This window comes from Nanorana parkeri, unplaced genomic scaffold (genome assembly GCF_000935625.1).
Source record: "Nanorana parkeri isolate BGI_ZX_2015 unplaced genomic scaffold, ASM93562v1 scaffold1437, whole genome shotgun sequence".
Classification (NCBI taxonomy): Eukaryota; Metazoa; Chordata; class Amphibia; order Anura; family Dicroglossidae; genus Nanorana; species Nanorana parkeri.
The window spans coordinates 260,376-275,250 of record NW_017307705.1 but is presented as its reverse complement, the minus strand read 5'-3'; the positions used below and the strand labels follow the sequence as shown (position 1 = coordinate 275,250).

Here is a 14,875-nt window from a genome sequence, read left to right as displayed (position 1 = left end):
GGAGTGCGGCTTGTAGACCAATAAGAAAATATAAATAGCCAGATTATAGTGTGTAGTGCTAAAAGATAATGACCAACAGACATGAAGCAACTGTATGCAGTCTGGAATAAAGGGCTCCATTATGCTGTGTGGAGGGGTTTTTGGCCCTCCCTCCCTTTGGTCCTTTTAGCCCACCTCACTTTGACCTCACTGGTTATATTGTTTCACAAAAGAGGATAGGAAGAGATAAGAACCATCCATGACCAGGGGTGCGGGGGCTTCAACACCATCTGTCTTCTACATATAATGTTTTAGCATCTCCATCCTGGCAATTTGACAGCGACTCACACCGTCAGGCGTCAGCCATATGAATCGAATGATTAACACCTTTGCAGACATCCTGACACCAAGGATGGGATTATGTAACTAGAACAGGTTCGTTCCGCAACTTTCACATCTCCCATCCTGTTCATGTGCAATCAGCATCTGCCTTAACACATTCCATGGTCATTGGATTAAGGTATATCTGTAAAAAATCAGTCAAGGCAACTGGACTTGCCGTATTTTTCTATACATTCACCAAATGTATTCCCAGATAATTTTTGTACAAGTCATTCTGAATTGAGAAAGATGGTCAGGAAAAATACAGCAAGTCCAGTTACCTTGACTGATTTCTTACAGATATACCATGTGACCTGCATGAATGAGAACCTTCACAGACATTGGATTAAGGTGTCTGTTCTACCAGTGTGATTATAAATACTGGAGTATGCTCCTGACATTCATTAGAACTGAAGAAGTGGCTTGAATAAGCTTAAAAACATCTTCAACATTACAGAACAAGTCCAGTTGAATGTGACGAACTTCTACTTTTGAGAAGAAGACATAAAACATGTAGAAGCAGGGAATTACTAGGGATGCACCGATACCGTTTTTTTACAGTATCGATATTTTTTTTCCGGTACTCGCTGATATTCAGTACCGAGTACCGGTGCCGTGTGCCCAGATTATCACGAAGTCGGGCGGTGCAGCCCAGCTTCCCGATTGCCTGTGAAGCCGGTGTTCTGGTGAAAGAACACCGGCTTCACTTGCTGAGGCTGCCTGGCTTCCTGACCAATCAGGAAGCTGGGCATCAAGTCGTGAGATGCCGTCCAGCTTCCTGATTAGTCAGGAAGCCAGGCTGGCTAGCAACAAGTGAAGCCGGCTTCCTAGCCAATCAGGAAACAGGGCAGCATGCCAGGGCTTTGGGAGAGTGAAAGAAAGGTAAGTATATGCCAGGAAAGGGTGGGGAAAAAATTAACGGGGCACAGGTTTACTTTCACGAGGCGCATATAATGCTTTTATCAATTCCTGTCACTACCCCCTACATATGAATGTTATCCGAACCAGCCCCTATTGCCCCTGGAAATCATGCAATGGCCATGGAGGGCGCACTCTCTCTTATATAAAATGCAATCGGTATTATATTACTGTGTGCAGTCACCTGTCCACCTCGTCTACGGGAAGACCCTCCAGCTCAAATCTGCAGGCGCAGCCGTAATCCTCCAGGTCCCTGGGGCACAGATCGGTCACACACTTCAGTTTGCTCACAAAGTTCAGCAGAGATGGGAAATTGGTGAATATAACTTGCAGCCAAGTGAACTGAGAGCCCAGGCAGTCTGTCACACAAAACACAGCATTTTCAGTACATCTCTGCAATACATGCGTGATTAGCCATGTTTTATCCCGTGTAAAAACATCTCTAATAATCTACCAGAAATCCAGTGAGCTCCTAACTTCCTTCTTGCATTGACAACACTGTGCTTGTACTGCACTGAAATCCCAACCAGCGTTGTCAGCCCTGTTTTCTGGACTATAGAACCGGCCCCACCGCCCCTCTCTGTCCCACTCCATAAATTTCCCTCTGAAATACTGTTGTCTTGGCTCCAAAGAACCTGCCCAACCACTATGTCTAGGGAAAGGGCTCTGAGGGCTCTCTTGAGAGGAGTACTAAGGCAGGGTGCTGTGATGTTTTCAGAAAGCTATGTACAGCACCCTGCCGGCCCCTCCCACCAGCTTCCGTTGCATAGAGAAGCACTGGGACTTAAAATAGGATATGTAATTATATGGAAATTAGTCTAGCGGATTGCGGTTCGGGTGAGTGGAACTTTTTTTTTAGCTCCCTGGACAAAATGGGCACTTAATAGACATGTGTGACTCGCTTCATTCCGAATAAAAATTCGGACGAATTTTCTGAAATTCGGACACATCCAAATTTCCGATTCCCAATGCATTCAAATGTGTTCGAATTCCCATTTCCGAATTTCAGATCCTGTCCCAATTCTGTTAGTTTTTCGGTTTAATGCCTCCGAATGGGTCTGAACACAATTTTTCGTTACGGCAACGTGGGAGCCATATAGTATATGGCTCCTATGTTGCCGTAACGAAAATTTGTGTTCAGTATATACATATAATACTAAAGCTGAGGCTCCCAGACCCGAATGGCAATTGGGATCCGCATTTCCGAATTGCATTTGGGAGCTGCGGAATGTCATTTGTGTCTGGGAGCCTCAGCTTCAGTAATATATGTACAGACCCAAATGGCATTCCGGAGCTCCCGAATGCAATTCAGAAATTCGGATCCTGAATGCCATTCGGGTCTGAGAGCCTCAAGTTTAGTATTAATATCGGTATATGGTTTTCTGTGGTATTCGCAACGAATATTCGTAAACTCATCCGAAACTAACGAAATTCGGATTTTCTCCGAATCCGAAAACCCGAACCAAATTAAATTTCGGATCAGATCCCCGAAACAACGAAATATCCGAACCGCACCAAATTTGTCCGCAGCTTCCATGTCTAGCACATAACCCTTGCAGTGTAGAAAGTTCATCTCGAGAGAATATTTTTCTGTGTTGGATTCATATCGTTATCTCACAATGACTTTATATTATTTCAACTTACCGAGAAATGACGTCACACTTTCTATGTTCTTAAAAACCCCATCAAATGTAAAGTTATCTACAAGAAAACAAGCAAATATAAATGGACCTTTTAGTAACTTTTGAAGTCTGCATGATGACATTTCTGACAGTGAAAACATACAGCAACAGTTTGCTGTAGGCAGGAGGAAGCATTTCCTCGGTCCCCCCTCCCTCAGTGATCGGTCTGCTGCAGGCAGGAGGAAGCATTTCCTCAGTCTCCTCCCCCAGTGATCAGACGGCTTCAGGCAGGAGGAAGCATTTCCTCAGTCTCCTCTCCCCCAGTGATCAGACGGCTGCAGGCAGGAGGAAGCATTTCCTCAGTCTCTCCTCCCTCGGTGATCAGACGGCTGCAGGCAGGAGTAAGCATTTCCTCATTCTCTTTTCCCCCAGTGATCAGTCTGCTGCCGGCCAGAGGAGTTATATCCTTAGTCTCCTCTCCCCCAGTGATCAATCTGTTGCAGGCAGGAGGAAACATTTCCTCAGTCTCCCAGTAATCAGACTGCAACATTGTAACATTGTAACATTGTAGTATGGCACAAAGTAGGAGGCTGCAGCAGGGGCTTAGCTGTTACATGATTGTGTGATCTCTGAGCCGCATCTCGATCTAGGATGGATCTTGGATGATGCAGGAACAAAGATGGCTCTGTCCTTCTGGAGAGAAAAGCTTTGTCATAGGGAGGCCTGTAATCTCTGTGAGAAGTAATACATATCTGGAAGTGTTACAATGAAACATTTATAATGTATTCACCTAACATGGAAACTATACCTGCTGCCAGCTCTGCTTTATCCTCGGCAACAAACAAGGGTCAAGTCACTAAGATATGTGCATTTTTTTAAAGCCAACGTCCAGCCAAGAAGTTTTATTTCATTATGAATAAAGCAGGAAAAGCTTTAGTCAGTGGTGTCACCACAGCACCTCCCTTGTGACACCACTGACTAAAGCTTTTCCTGCTTTATTCATAATGAAATAAAACTTCTTGGCTGGACGTTGGCTTTAAAAAAATGCACATATCTTAGTGACTTGACCCTTGTTTGTTGCCGAGGATAAAGCAGAGCTGGCAGCAGGTATAGTTTCCATGTTAGGAGAATACATTATAAATGCACCCGGGTGACACCATTGGACAGTCATTTTGATGTCACCCCCTCTAAGAAGTCGGGCACTCGGTCATGGACTGAGAGCCCGACAGTTGTAGGAGAGAGGAGCGGACCCAGGGGCATACCTTATCCCGCTGGGTAAACGTCCCCTCCTCTCTCTGCCGGCGTCCATCACCAAGATGGCGTCAGCAGGTAGTATTATTATTATACAGGATTTATATAGCGCCAACAGTTTGCGCAGCACTTTACAATGTAAGGAAGACATTAGAATCCCAATACAATTCAAGATAAGATGGTAAGGAGGGCCCTGCCCCTGAGGGCTTACAATCTAAAAGGGGGGGCCAGTGATACATGAGGAGGTAGCTGTGTCGGGATGAATTGTTTGAGAACGTGATGGTTAGGTTGAGGTGGGATAGGCTTCCCTAAAGAGACGAGTCTTTTGCGATCGCCGAGAGCCAGTCAGAGTGGGAGAAAGATGGACTGGTTGGGGTAAGGAGTTCCAAAGAATGGGAGAGACTCTAGAAGTCCCGGAGGTGAGCATGGGAGGAGTTGACGAGGTAGCTGGAAAGCAGGAGGTCTTGCCAAGAACGGAGGTGTCAGGGATCCCAGCGCAGGTGACCCCACACCTGCACAGGTACCCTTACAGGCAGACCAAACACAAGTGACCACACGGACCAGGTAAGTATGGTATATATAAATATTTTAATAAACCTAGCAAGCTAACAGAAACAATCCACAACAGGCATAAACAAAAAATGTAACAACACAGGAAACAGGGTACTAAAATAGCATGCAAATATCAGGGTCTCAGGGTTCAGGCCAGAGGACTCAGACAACAGGGGAAAGCAACGAAATCCTGAGCCAAGGTCCAGACTGCAGGGAGGGTTTAAATACCCTCCCAGGAGCAATACCTAATGGGCTGATTCCTGGCAGCTGGGAGACACCCACAGGTGAGCACTGGAGCTGCAGGTACCAGCACCACCCAGTGGTGGTCTGGCACCTAGCAGCCCCTGGCTGCCTGGAGAATCCTGCAGGTGAGCCCAGGAACTGCAGGGCTCAGCTCAAGCGCCACCTAGAGGCGCTCTGGATCCTAACAGGAGGGGATAGTTAGGATGATACTTTGAGACAAGGTTGGAGATGTAACCTGGAGCAGAGTTGTGGATGGCTTTGTAAGTTACCACAAAGATGGCCGTGCATGAGCAATGACGTCACGAGCGAGGTGACATCACGTGCATGCACGATGACGTCACGGCAGGGTGACACCCGGCCACGGGATATCCCTGGGTTTAGACACTCCCTCAAGCTTTTTATTGCTCGAATCATATAGAAAGGCACACCGAAACTAAAGGTGAGCGCGTCCAATCAGTTTTTAAATGTATATAATTTGATCCCATAAGACAGCCAATGTGTCATCGGGGCCCAAAACACTTCATCGGTGCCAGAGGAGCGGGTCAAGGCGAAAAAAATGATGCGACGCGGGAAAAAAACTGCAATGAAATATAATAAAAAAAGAAATACACACTGAACAGCAGTCATCTTCCGACGTGATAAAGGTGAATGCAACCTCCAATACAATGGACGGAGGCGCTGAATAATTCTTGTTGCTCATTAAATTCGACTTTTGCCTCCTAAAATAGTCCTGGTCTGTGGCTGTGCTCTGTTCATGGCGGAAGGAGTTCTGTTCTCTTGAACTTGTCATAGACGATACAGGCGGGACTGGCAGGTGCTCAGAGCCAGGCTTATACTTAGCCACATCAATAATTTGCCTATAGGACCCTGTAGGACAAAGTCACTCGAGCGGCTCTAGATAAAGGTATCCACGCACACACATGCATATTAATACATCCGCCCAATTTAGCATCCTAAGGACGTATTATGCAGCTGATTCAGAACACAGTGACATCAGCCTCTGCCCCAGAGGAGCTTACAATCTACTGGCTTTGCTGAAGCCATGCACACACATGCTCTGGGGTCGGTGCTGGTGGAGTCCAGTTCATATTCCCGTATGGTTTTGCATTTTGGGAAGAAACTGGAACATTTAGATGAAGCTTAGGACAGGTCAGAGTCCAAAGATAATATCCCCACAGGGACCTGAATTCAGGGCAAGTGGCTGTGCATATCAGCCCGAAAATCTGTGATGGGTTCTAATAAAAGAAACCTGTACAGCAGCCCCCTAGGCGTCTTATGGTGGCCCCATCCAATGTGCTGCGAATGTGAAGCTTTATTTATAGACCTCGCTCCACATTCAGTTCTGTGCTCTCCTTGCAGTCATTTATTTTCTATACTTGTATCCTTGTCCTGAAGCAAAGAGCCCTCAGCTGTCCTGCTTCTCATTCTGTCTCTGAGTAAATGTAAACTCCAGGCAGATATAAATCATTATTACATAGATTACGTTAATGCATTTTTTTTGCAATCAGCATCGGTACCTGAGTTTGGCCTGGTATCAGTCTCTTGTAATCCCTGTAACAGCAGAGCTCAGACTGGGGAAGGAAGAAGCAACACAAGGATCCAGCCAGCATGCTGATAAAAGGAGAGAGCAGAGTGGCAGAGAGATGCACTCATATGTCTGCTACTTCTCCTTTCACTGTCCAGTCACAGGATGGGGGGTGGGACAAAACCTGTAAGTGTTACCGCACTGCAGCAGATCTAAATTCGGTCTCCAGCCCTGCCAGAGAGGGTTGTGCTGTTTGGCAGAGTTGTGTAATTCTCAAGACGGGATGGACAGAAATACAAATCCACTGGCAGGTAGGCAGGTAAAGCAACCCCCAAATATGTATTTCACCTGTGTTATTAGCTGTTTCCCTGGAGTTCATCTTTTTGCTGATCTAATTTGTTGCCACCTTTTCTTCAAGTGAAACCCTAACACTCTAGCGACGTGCTGACATTTTTTGGGGGAGAATAAGTCGTGGATTATTCATATATAAATATCACAGTTGAGACTATTTTCAGTGGGGGGCCAGTAGACCCTATCTTAATTTTGGTTGCCCCTGTCTGCCTGATATCTTGTGTTCGGGTTTCTGCTGCCATGAAACCCGAACACAACATTCAAAACCCGGACTGTCCGTGTGAATCCTGGACAGGTGGCAACCCTACCCCCCACAGAGGCATACTTACCCTGATCCAATGGCCACAGTTGTGCATTTTGCTTACAATCCAGAGACACAAGTCTTCACTGTCCTGGTCATGCCTGCACATTCTAGCCCCATAGACCTCTATGGGATCACCTCCCTTTGTTTCTGGCCTCTAGACACCACCCCATAGATGTCTATGCTTCTATACTAAAGTGCAGCCACAGCCAGGACAGTGAAGGCTTGCTGCACTGGATGTAAGCAAATATTGGAGGCCGTGGCAGTTGGGTTGAGTATGCATCTATGTAGGGGGAGGGTACGTTAGCTTAGGTCAGGGCAAAGGGGCAAAATGGAAAAGTGGACTTTGTCTTAAAGTGCTCATATCCTTCAAGCTGAGTACAGCATAATGTATGCAGCATCTAAGATGTTATTTTGCCAAAATGTTTTTTTAATTTTTATTAGAGTCTCCATTTGATTTATGCAGGAATTGACACTTCTGGGAGGGTCAGAACAGGGGCTATCAGTGATCACGCCTTCCTCTCTGATGTCACTTCTCTGTGCCAAAGCTTTGCACTATAAGTTCAAGTCCCTTCCCTAAAAATATTTTGTCCTCCCTGCTTCCCTCTTCATAGCTTTTTCTTTGTTCTTTCATTCTCAGGCTAGATTATACTGCAGATGAAGTGGCCCCTGGCGGCACTTGTGGGCATCATCCTGTGCCAGAGGGCCTACTCCAGCAAGTGGGCCAAGAGGTTGGGAAACCTCTGCTCATAGTCATATAGTGACCTACGGGTATCCCAGGTAATGCTTGGCCATGCGGCCTGAAACAGTAGTAACCTCCAAAGTCCTTGTATGGCTCACCTGGTTCACCTGTATCTGATTCCAAGACAGCAGTGCAATTCTCCCGCCCTGTCCAAGACCCTCAGGGTCACAGGGAGAACAAGTACACCTGCCCTCGCTGTATTCCGCCAACTAAATTTGCAAGGATAATTCACTCTATGACGCCACTCATGGCACCACACACATTCCAGTTCACTCAGTAACAAATGTCCACTCATTTCTGCTTTTCTTAACTGAATGTTATAACATTGTTATTATTGCTGTGTTTACTTTAAAGTGTATCCATTACCAAAACGTGTTTTATTTTTGGATAGGGTGGTTAAACAAAATACATGCTCACTGGCTGGTTAATTTGTTTTTTTTCCACCTGCCAGCTTCCATTCTCAGCCCAAGAAGTCCAAGAGCATGGCATCACAATGCAAGAGGTCAGGGGGATCACAGCAACTTGTGGAGGCCCGGCAGGTCCCATACCAAGCATAGAAAACATTGCCACAAATGCCACCATGCCTACATCCCTGAAGCGCTCACGGTGAAAAAAGGAAAAAAGAGCTGGGGCTGCGGTACAGTGCCTTTGCCAGACAAGCCTGGATGAGGAGATTGTCTTTGAGACCTTTCTAGGTCTCAATGAGACTTTGAAAGTCAACAAGTAACATCCCTACTCATAAAGGTTGCTTATACAGGTGAAACTCGAATAATTAGAATATCGTGCAAAAGTAATTGCAGTAAGTGCTGCAAAAGGGGCCCAAACCAAGTACTGAGTACATATGCATGCTTGTACTTTTCAGAGGTCCGATATTGTTCTATGTACAATCCTTGTTTTATTGATTGCATGTAATAATCTACTTTTTTGAGGTTGTGGATTTGGGGTTCTTGGGGTTTTCATGAGCTGTAAGCCATAATCATCACAATTATGACAAATCACGGCTTGAATTATCTTGCTTTGCATGTAATGAGTCTATCTCATATATTAGTTTCACCTTTTAAGTTGCATTAGTGAAATAAATGAACTTTGCATGATATTCTAATTATTCGAGTTTCACCTGTAAATCCCTGTCTGAAATTTTAAAATGCTTTGTGCCTGTGGGTCCGGGTCAGAGCTTTATGTCTTCATGCTCCCCAGTACTTAGATTGGTGCTGAATGCCTTGTTCCCGGCTCAACCATCGTTGACACCAGCTCAAAGAGCACCTCTCTCATAGCCATCTACTTCAGCCCATCGCCCAGATCCTCCAAAGTCAGAGGAGGAACAGTCCACTTCCTTGGAGGAAGAACTAGAACCACCCGGGTTTGACTTTGCTCTGGTACAGCTCTTCATCAAGTGGGTACAAATAGGAAAATGAGTGGGAGGAAATGGAGGATCCTCCTAAGAAGTCTAAAAGTCTCTTTCCAATTGCAGAAATACCTTGTTTTTTCTTCTTCTTTTAATTGAAGAAATAAAAGAGCTGATCCAGGACAAGAGGAAGAAGGTGGACCTACCACCCTGATGCCCACCTGTCATTCTTCAGATGGATAAAAGGACAGCAGCCTCCTACATCCAGAAGAAGGGGGTGATCCACTGGTGTACTCTTTTTAGAGAGGTAGAACCCATCATGACCTGGGCAAAGGAAAACCTCCAGGAGCTACGGGCAGTGAACCTCCTGGGTTCCCAGAACATTGAAGCAGGGAATCAGACATCCTGTTCTTTCTGCACAGAGTGGTGCTCAGACCACTTTAGCACTTCATCCCTGAAGTGGGCTCAATTCTCCATCAGGCAAAAGAGTGGGAGCTTCTGTCTTTTCAAGTCCAATCCAGAGAATTCAATTATGTATAAGCTTGATGTTCTAAGAACTCTAAGGACATATCTTCATGATACCTCTTCATTCAGAGTCTTGACAATCTTTTCATTCTACCAATTGGTAGCTTTAGGGGAAAAGGATTGACCTCAAGGACTATATCATCACAGATTGTCAAACTTATCCAGAGGGCATGCAGGCCTGCAGGCCATTCATGCAGGACCACCCACCAGTGGTAAGGGCTCAACCACTGCTGGTAGCCCCTACACCAGTTTTCTGGATAGCACTTGCCAGGGTCTCCTTAGAGACTACCTGCAGAGTGGCAAGGTGGACATCGCAACACACATTCTTTAGGCATTGCATTGTGGACCCTGGTGCCTTGACTACCATTGACATTGGCAAAATAACAATTCGAGTGTCTTATCACCCTCCCTGTCAGCTAGTTATTTAGCACTTGTATGCTGCCAGGTAGGCATCAGGAAACCAGAAAATTATATTAAATACTTATTTTAATTTTCCATTTCATGTGCCCATCCATGGCAGCATACGGACTCACACTCTGTCTTCATATAGTTACATAGAATGCTGTGAGGCCATCACTCTTTTATAGCTTGAAACTGGCACTATAGATGGGGATAGGGGCAGAGCTCTGTCATTAGTATGCTGTTATGGATGGACACCAGGAAAGGAATATTACAGTTAGTACTTAATAAAATTTCCTTTTTTAAGCTTAGTAGGAAAATGCTAGAACCCCACCAACATTTTTATTGTTAAAAATTAAACTATAGACTGGTTAATAGTCAAGGTACCACATACTTGATTTTAATACAAACCAAGCTTCTCTTCCAAAGCACGGCACTTAAGGTTACCAAGAGACATAAATACACCAACAAAATAATCCTTGAAAAATGTGCAATGTTTTAGTCCCATCTATATTAAACATGTCAAAAACACATTTTACATAGCTGCGTACCATTACTTGGCAGTCTATATCATTGGGTACAGATATCTTCTAAACACAATAATCTCCTAAAATCTCAAAACCTCCTGATCGGCTCATGTCTCTAAAAAAATATTAGGTTGTCTTTCAATTCTAAACAAACCATATATAACAAAACACTTTAAATGGTGCATTTAACAAACCAAAAGTGAGCAAATAGAAGACATTCATTGTTAGGGTTGAAACACACTCTGACCAAAACTGTAAATAAGATTGTAAGATCTCATGGGCAGGGCCCTCCTAACCATCTTGTCTTGACTTGTATTGTAACTGTAATGTCCTCAATATATTGTAAAGTGCTGCTCAAACTGTTGGGGCTATATAAATCCTGATTAATAATAATAAAATAATAACAATAAAAAGTTTGGTTAATCTTTGAATTCAGGAATTTGTAAATAAGCCACTAGAGGCTACAATGACTCTGCCTAACTGCTTAACAACTGCAGAGTTAAGATATCAGCCACACAGGGAGTGCATTGTTTTTATGAGTCTTTTTAATGAGTCTTATGATGAAACACCAGTAATGTTTCATTTGAATTTGGTAGGCTGTTTTTACTATGGAAGCCCCTATGTCCAGCAGTTTTCACCACACTTACTAAGCTAAGGGAAAATTCCCCTGCAAATTGAAAATTCTCTGGCAAAGTGAACAGCCTATTTGCCTTTAGTAAATCAACACCTAAGTGCCAGGTCTTGGCTCCATTCTTTCCTTTCTTTCTTATTGTCATCAGTAAGAATGACATTACTTACTGATATTTCTCAGCGGCAGGTCGTTAAATTCATGTAGAACAGGAGATACTCCAGACTCTTGTGCATAGGTGGTTCCTAGGGCAAAAGAAAAAGAAAGTGAAAATTAAGACATAAGATGTCCTCTTGTTGGTTAAATTGGCTCATCCTCTCCCAAAAGAAGAAGGTCAAGGAGGAAACTGGTACTTTCCTCCATGGTACCTTGTACAACAGGGCTCTCTTCTGAACACATATATATTAAACACACTCTCCATATATGTGTATATGTAAATTTCCCCTTTAAAGTAGACTTATGAGTATCTTTTATAGATCAGCCTGAGTGAATCCCCAACATGTCCCAATATACAGCAACAGGATAATTTGTTGAAAAAAAAATGCCACCTTTTATTAATAACAAGCAATCCATGAGCTCCAGCCAAAGGACTGTCTAAGTTGAGATGATGTAATCAGTCTGCTACAAGTGGGAGGAAGCATTTCCTCAATCTTCTCTCCCCCAGTGATCGGACTGCAATATGGTAACTTTGTTGCGAGTCACAAGGTGAGAGGCTGCAACTGAGGCTTATTTGTGTCAGACATTTTTGAACATGGCCAAGAACTCACATAGATACGTCCATCACACATCAAACTGGAATGCAAGTGTAGGGTGCTGAATATGTTGCCAGCACACCTTAATCTTCTGCAACTAAAACTGCCTTCATTAAAGTTTGTTCAGCAACGTTGCAGAACCATCAGGGGTCCTTCATCCGGAAGAGTGATGACAGGACCCCTGGTGGTCCCCAACAAGTTAAACTGTCCTGTATGACATGCTGAATAACCATCAATTGCAGAAGATTGAGGTGTGCTGGCAACATATTTTACACAGACAATAACTGGCACCAAGGTTTCCATGATCGTGTTATCTCTGAGCCAGCACCTCAGTCCAGGACATAGATGGTGACCCTAGATGATGCCTGGACAAAGATGTCTTTGTCTTTCTGGGAAGACAAGCAGATTAGGACATTCTCAGGGGAGTAGTGTGATCTCTAATAGAGGTAATAAATACCTGGAAGTGTTACACAGACACATTACTTGCATACACTAATTATGAAAAGATATGGTCCATTTTAACATAAGGATTTGTTCCTGCACACCTGTATAACAAAGTTACAAACTGAACAGGCAAATTACTTATTTGTTGCTTTCAGTCACTTTGATCCAAGTATGTTTTTGTTTTTTGAACCTCCCTGTATGCTTTCATTGAATACTTTCATTTTATTAAAATGTATGGTTAGCGGTGGTGTATATACTTTTCCAGGTACCACATCCAAATTCATACATTCAAAAAAGAACAGTAAAAACTTGTCTGACTTTTTAGGTACCTTGGAATTAAACTATAAAATGACAATGAAATAAAATATTTTTGTCATCCTATATTGTTATATGTCCAGTTTACATCCGAGGTACCTAAAAAGTCAGACAAGTTTTCATTGTTCTTTTTTGATTTTGTTAAAATTGACTTTTCAATATCACCATCTATGATAAGATAATATAAGATATGTACAAGTATACATAATAAGATATATAATAATATCTAATAAAATACATAAGATAAAATAATAAGATATAATAATAATAATAATAATAACTGTACTTTCGGCCAAAATTTTGGTGCATCCCATATATATTTATGTATATATATATATATATATATATATATATATATGGGATTGTGAGATGCCAATGAATGAAAACATAGATTTTTTATCATTTTATATGTGTAAACATGAGAGTAAAGTACAATGCTATTAAAATTAACTTTGTGTAAATCAGTGTACATAGATAAGTAGACTTCAATTTTGCGTATATTAAAATAAGCTACAGTAGGGAAAGCTGTTATCAATTTTACCAGCTAATGTAAGCACTCCTGCTGTTAGTCTGATATACAGCCCTTTAAAGGGTGACAAAAGTCCTATATACTGTATCTGTTATCTGAGCCGCTCTCATGCTCTTGGATGATGAATGAGCATCATCACCTTTGTCCATTCAGTAGGAAGGAGACCCAGGAAACTGTAAAACTGAACCATGAAGTAGCAGAGTGATCATCCTAGCTATGCAGTGTGAAAGAGCTGTGTAGATCACAAACCTGGCTGGACAGAATTACGCTTAGACAGTTGTTAAAGGGAAACTAATGGTTTTGGGTAATTTAATTTAAATTGGGGTTTTTTTCTTTTAATTTTTTTTACATTTTTTTTTTACATTTCTAAATTATTGTTTTACATCTGTTTTTTTTTTTTGTTTAACCTTTTTTATTATACAGTATCTATGTTAGGAGGCTTGTATTTCTTTTCTCTCTTAAAGAGACAATGTCAGGGCTGAGTGACAGTGCCTGTCCTTAGACTACCGGAGCCCGGGGGAGAAGAGGCTGTGGGGACAGGTCTTGAAGCCAGGCAGGACTGAGGATCAGGTAAGTATATATATTTTTTTATTTGAGAACCCCAAACCAAAATGAGCACTTAACCCTTGCAGTGTGGGGGTAGCCCTGTAGCCCAACTGCAAAGCATAATTTTTTTTAGATTCCTGAAGTTCTTGTTTAACCACCTCCTATCCATTGGCCGTACCTAAACGGCCAGACCGGAGGCTTGTAGATGCCCGAGGGCATCTTAAGACATCCCTTCCTGCCCCCACGTGTGCGTGGCGCCAGTGTGTGCCCCCCCGCCTCTGCCGTCGGTCCCGAGATCCTCTGTGCCTCCATCCCTCAGCGGCTCTGTCACCCAAAATCAAAGGGAGATTAGTACACGATCTCCCTCTGATCTTCTCTCCAGTCCCTGAATGCAAGAAGTGATGTATATTACATCACTTCCTGCATTCAGTGTCACTCTCTGGTTACAGATGCTGGTGAGAAGCTGCTGAAGCAGATCTCTGCTTCATCAGCTTCTCTGGGGCTCCCTAGGTGACATGGCCCCTTCTCAGCCCCCTATGTGAGAGCAATAAATTTAAGTGCCAAAAAAAAAAAACAAGTTTAAAAAAAAATTAAAGAAGCATAAAAAAATTGAATCACATATAAAAAAAGAATAAAAAACCCACAAACATTGTTTTAAAGTCTCCCGCTCGCACACACACACATGCAAACATGCGTCAGGTGCGCCTATGTGCGAAAACGACGATTGCACCCATTGTGCCACACATGTTACATATCACAGCGAACGTCGGAGTGAGAACAATCGTTCTAGGGCCATCAATCACTGATAACACTGAACTGATGAGCGGTAAAAGCTTTTAAAGCGTCGTCTATGGCCAATTTTGAGTGTCATCGTTTTTTTGCGATTTTGTGGGCGCACGCAATTTTAAGGCTTGACATGTTTGGTGTCTATTTACCTGACGTTACCCCCGCCTTTTATATTTTACTCAAAAAATGGTTAGTAATAAATGTTTCATAACAT

The 14,875-nt window shown here is 43.1% G+C and overlaps 1 protein-coding gene across 1 annotated transcript in view; it reads right to left on the bottom strand.

Moving 5' to 3' along the window:
- Positions 1 to 14,875, bottom strand: part of OC90 (otoconin 90) — a 67,429-nt gene that overhangs the window by 42,345 nt on the left and 10,209 nt on the right. Inside the window, exons 5-7 of the mRNA XM_018569976.1 lie at positions 11,460 to 11,534; positions 2,923 to 2,979; positions 1,463 to 1,637 (exon numbers count right to left, since the gene is read on the bottom strand). Coding sequence (XP_018425478.1) covers positions 1,463 to 1,637; positions 2,923 to 2,979; positions 11,460 to 11,534 — 307 coding nt within the window. The remainder of the gene's footprint in view (positions 1 to 1,462; positions 1,638 to 2,922; positions 2,980 to 11,459; positions 11,535 to 14,875) is intronic.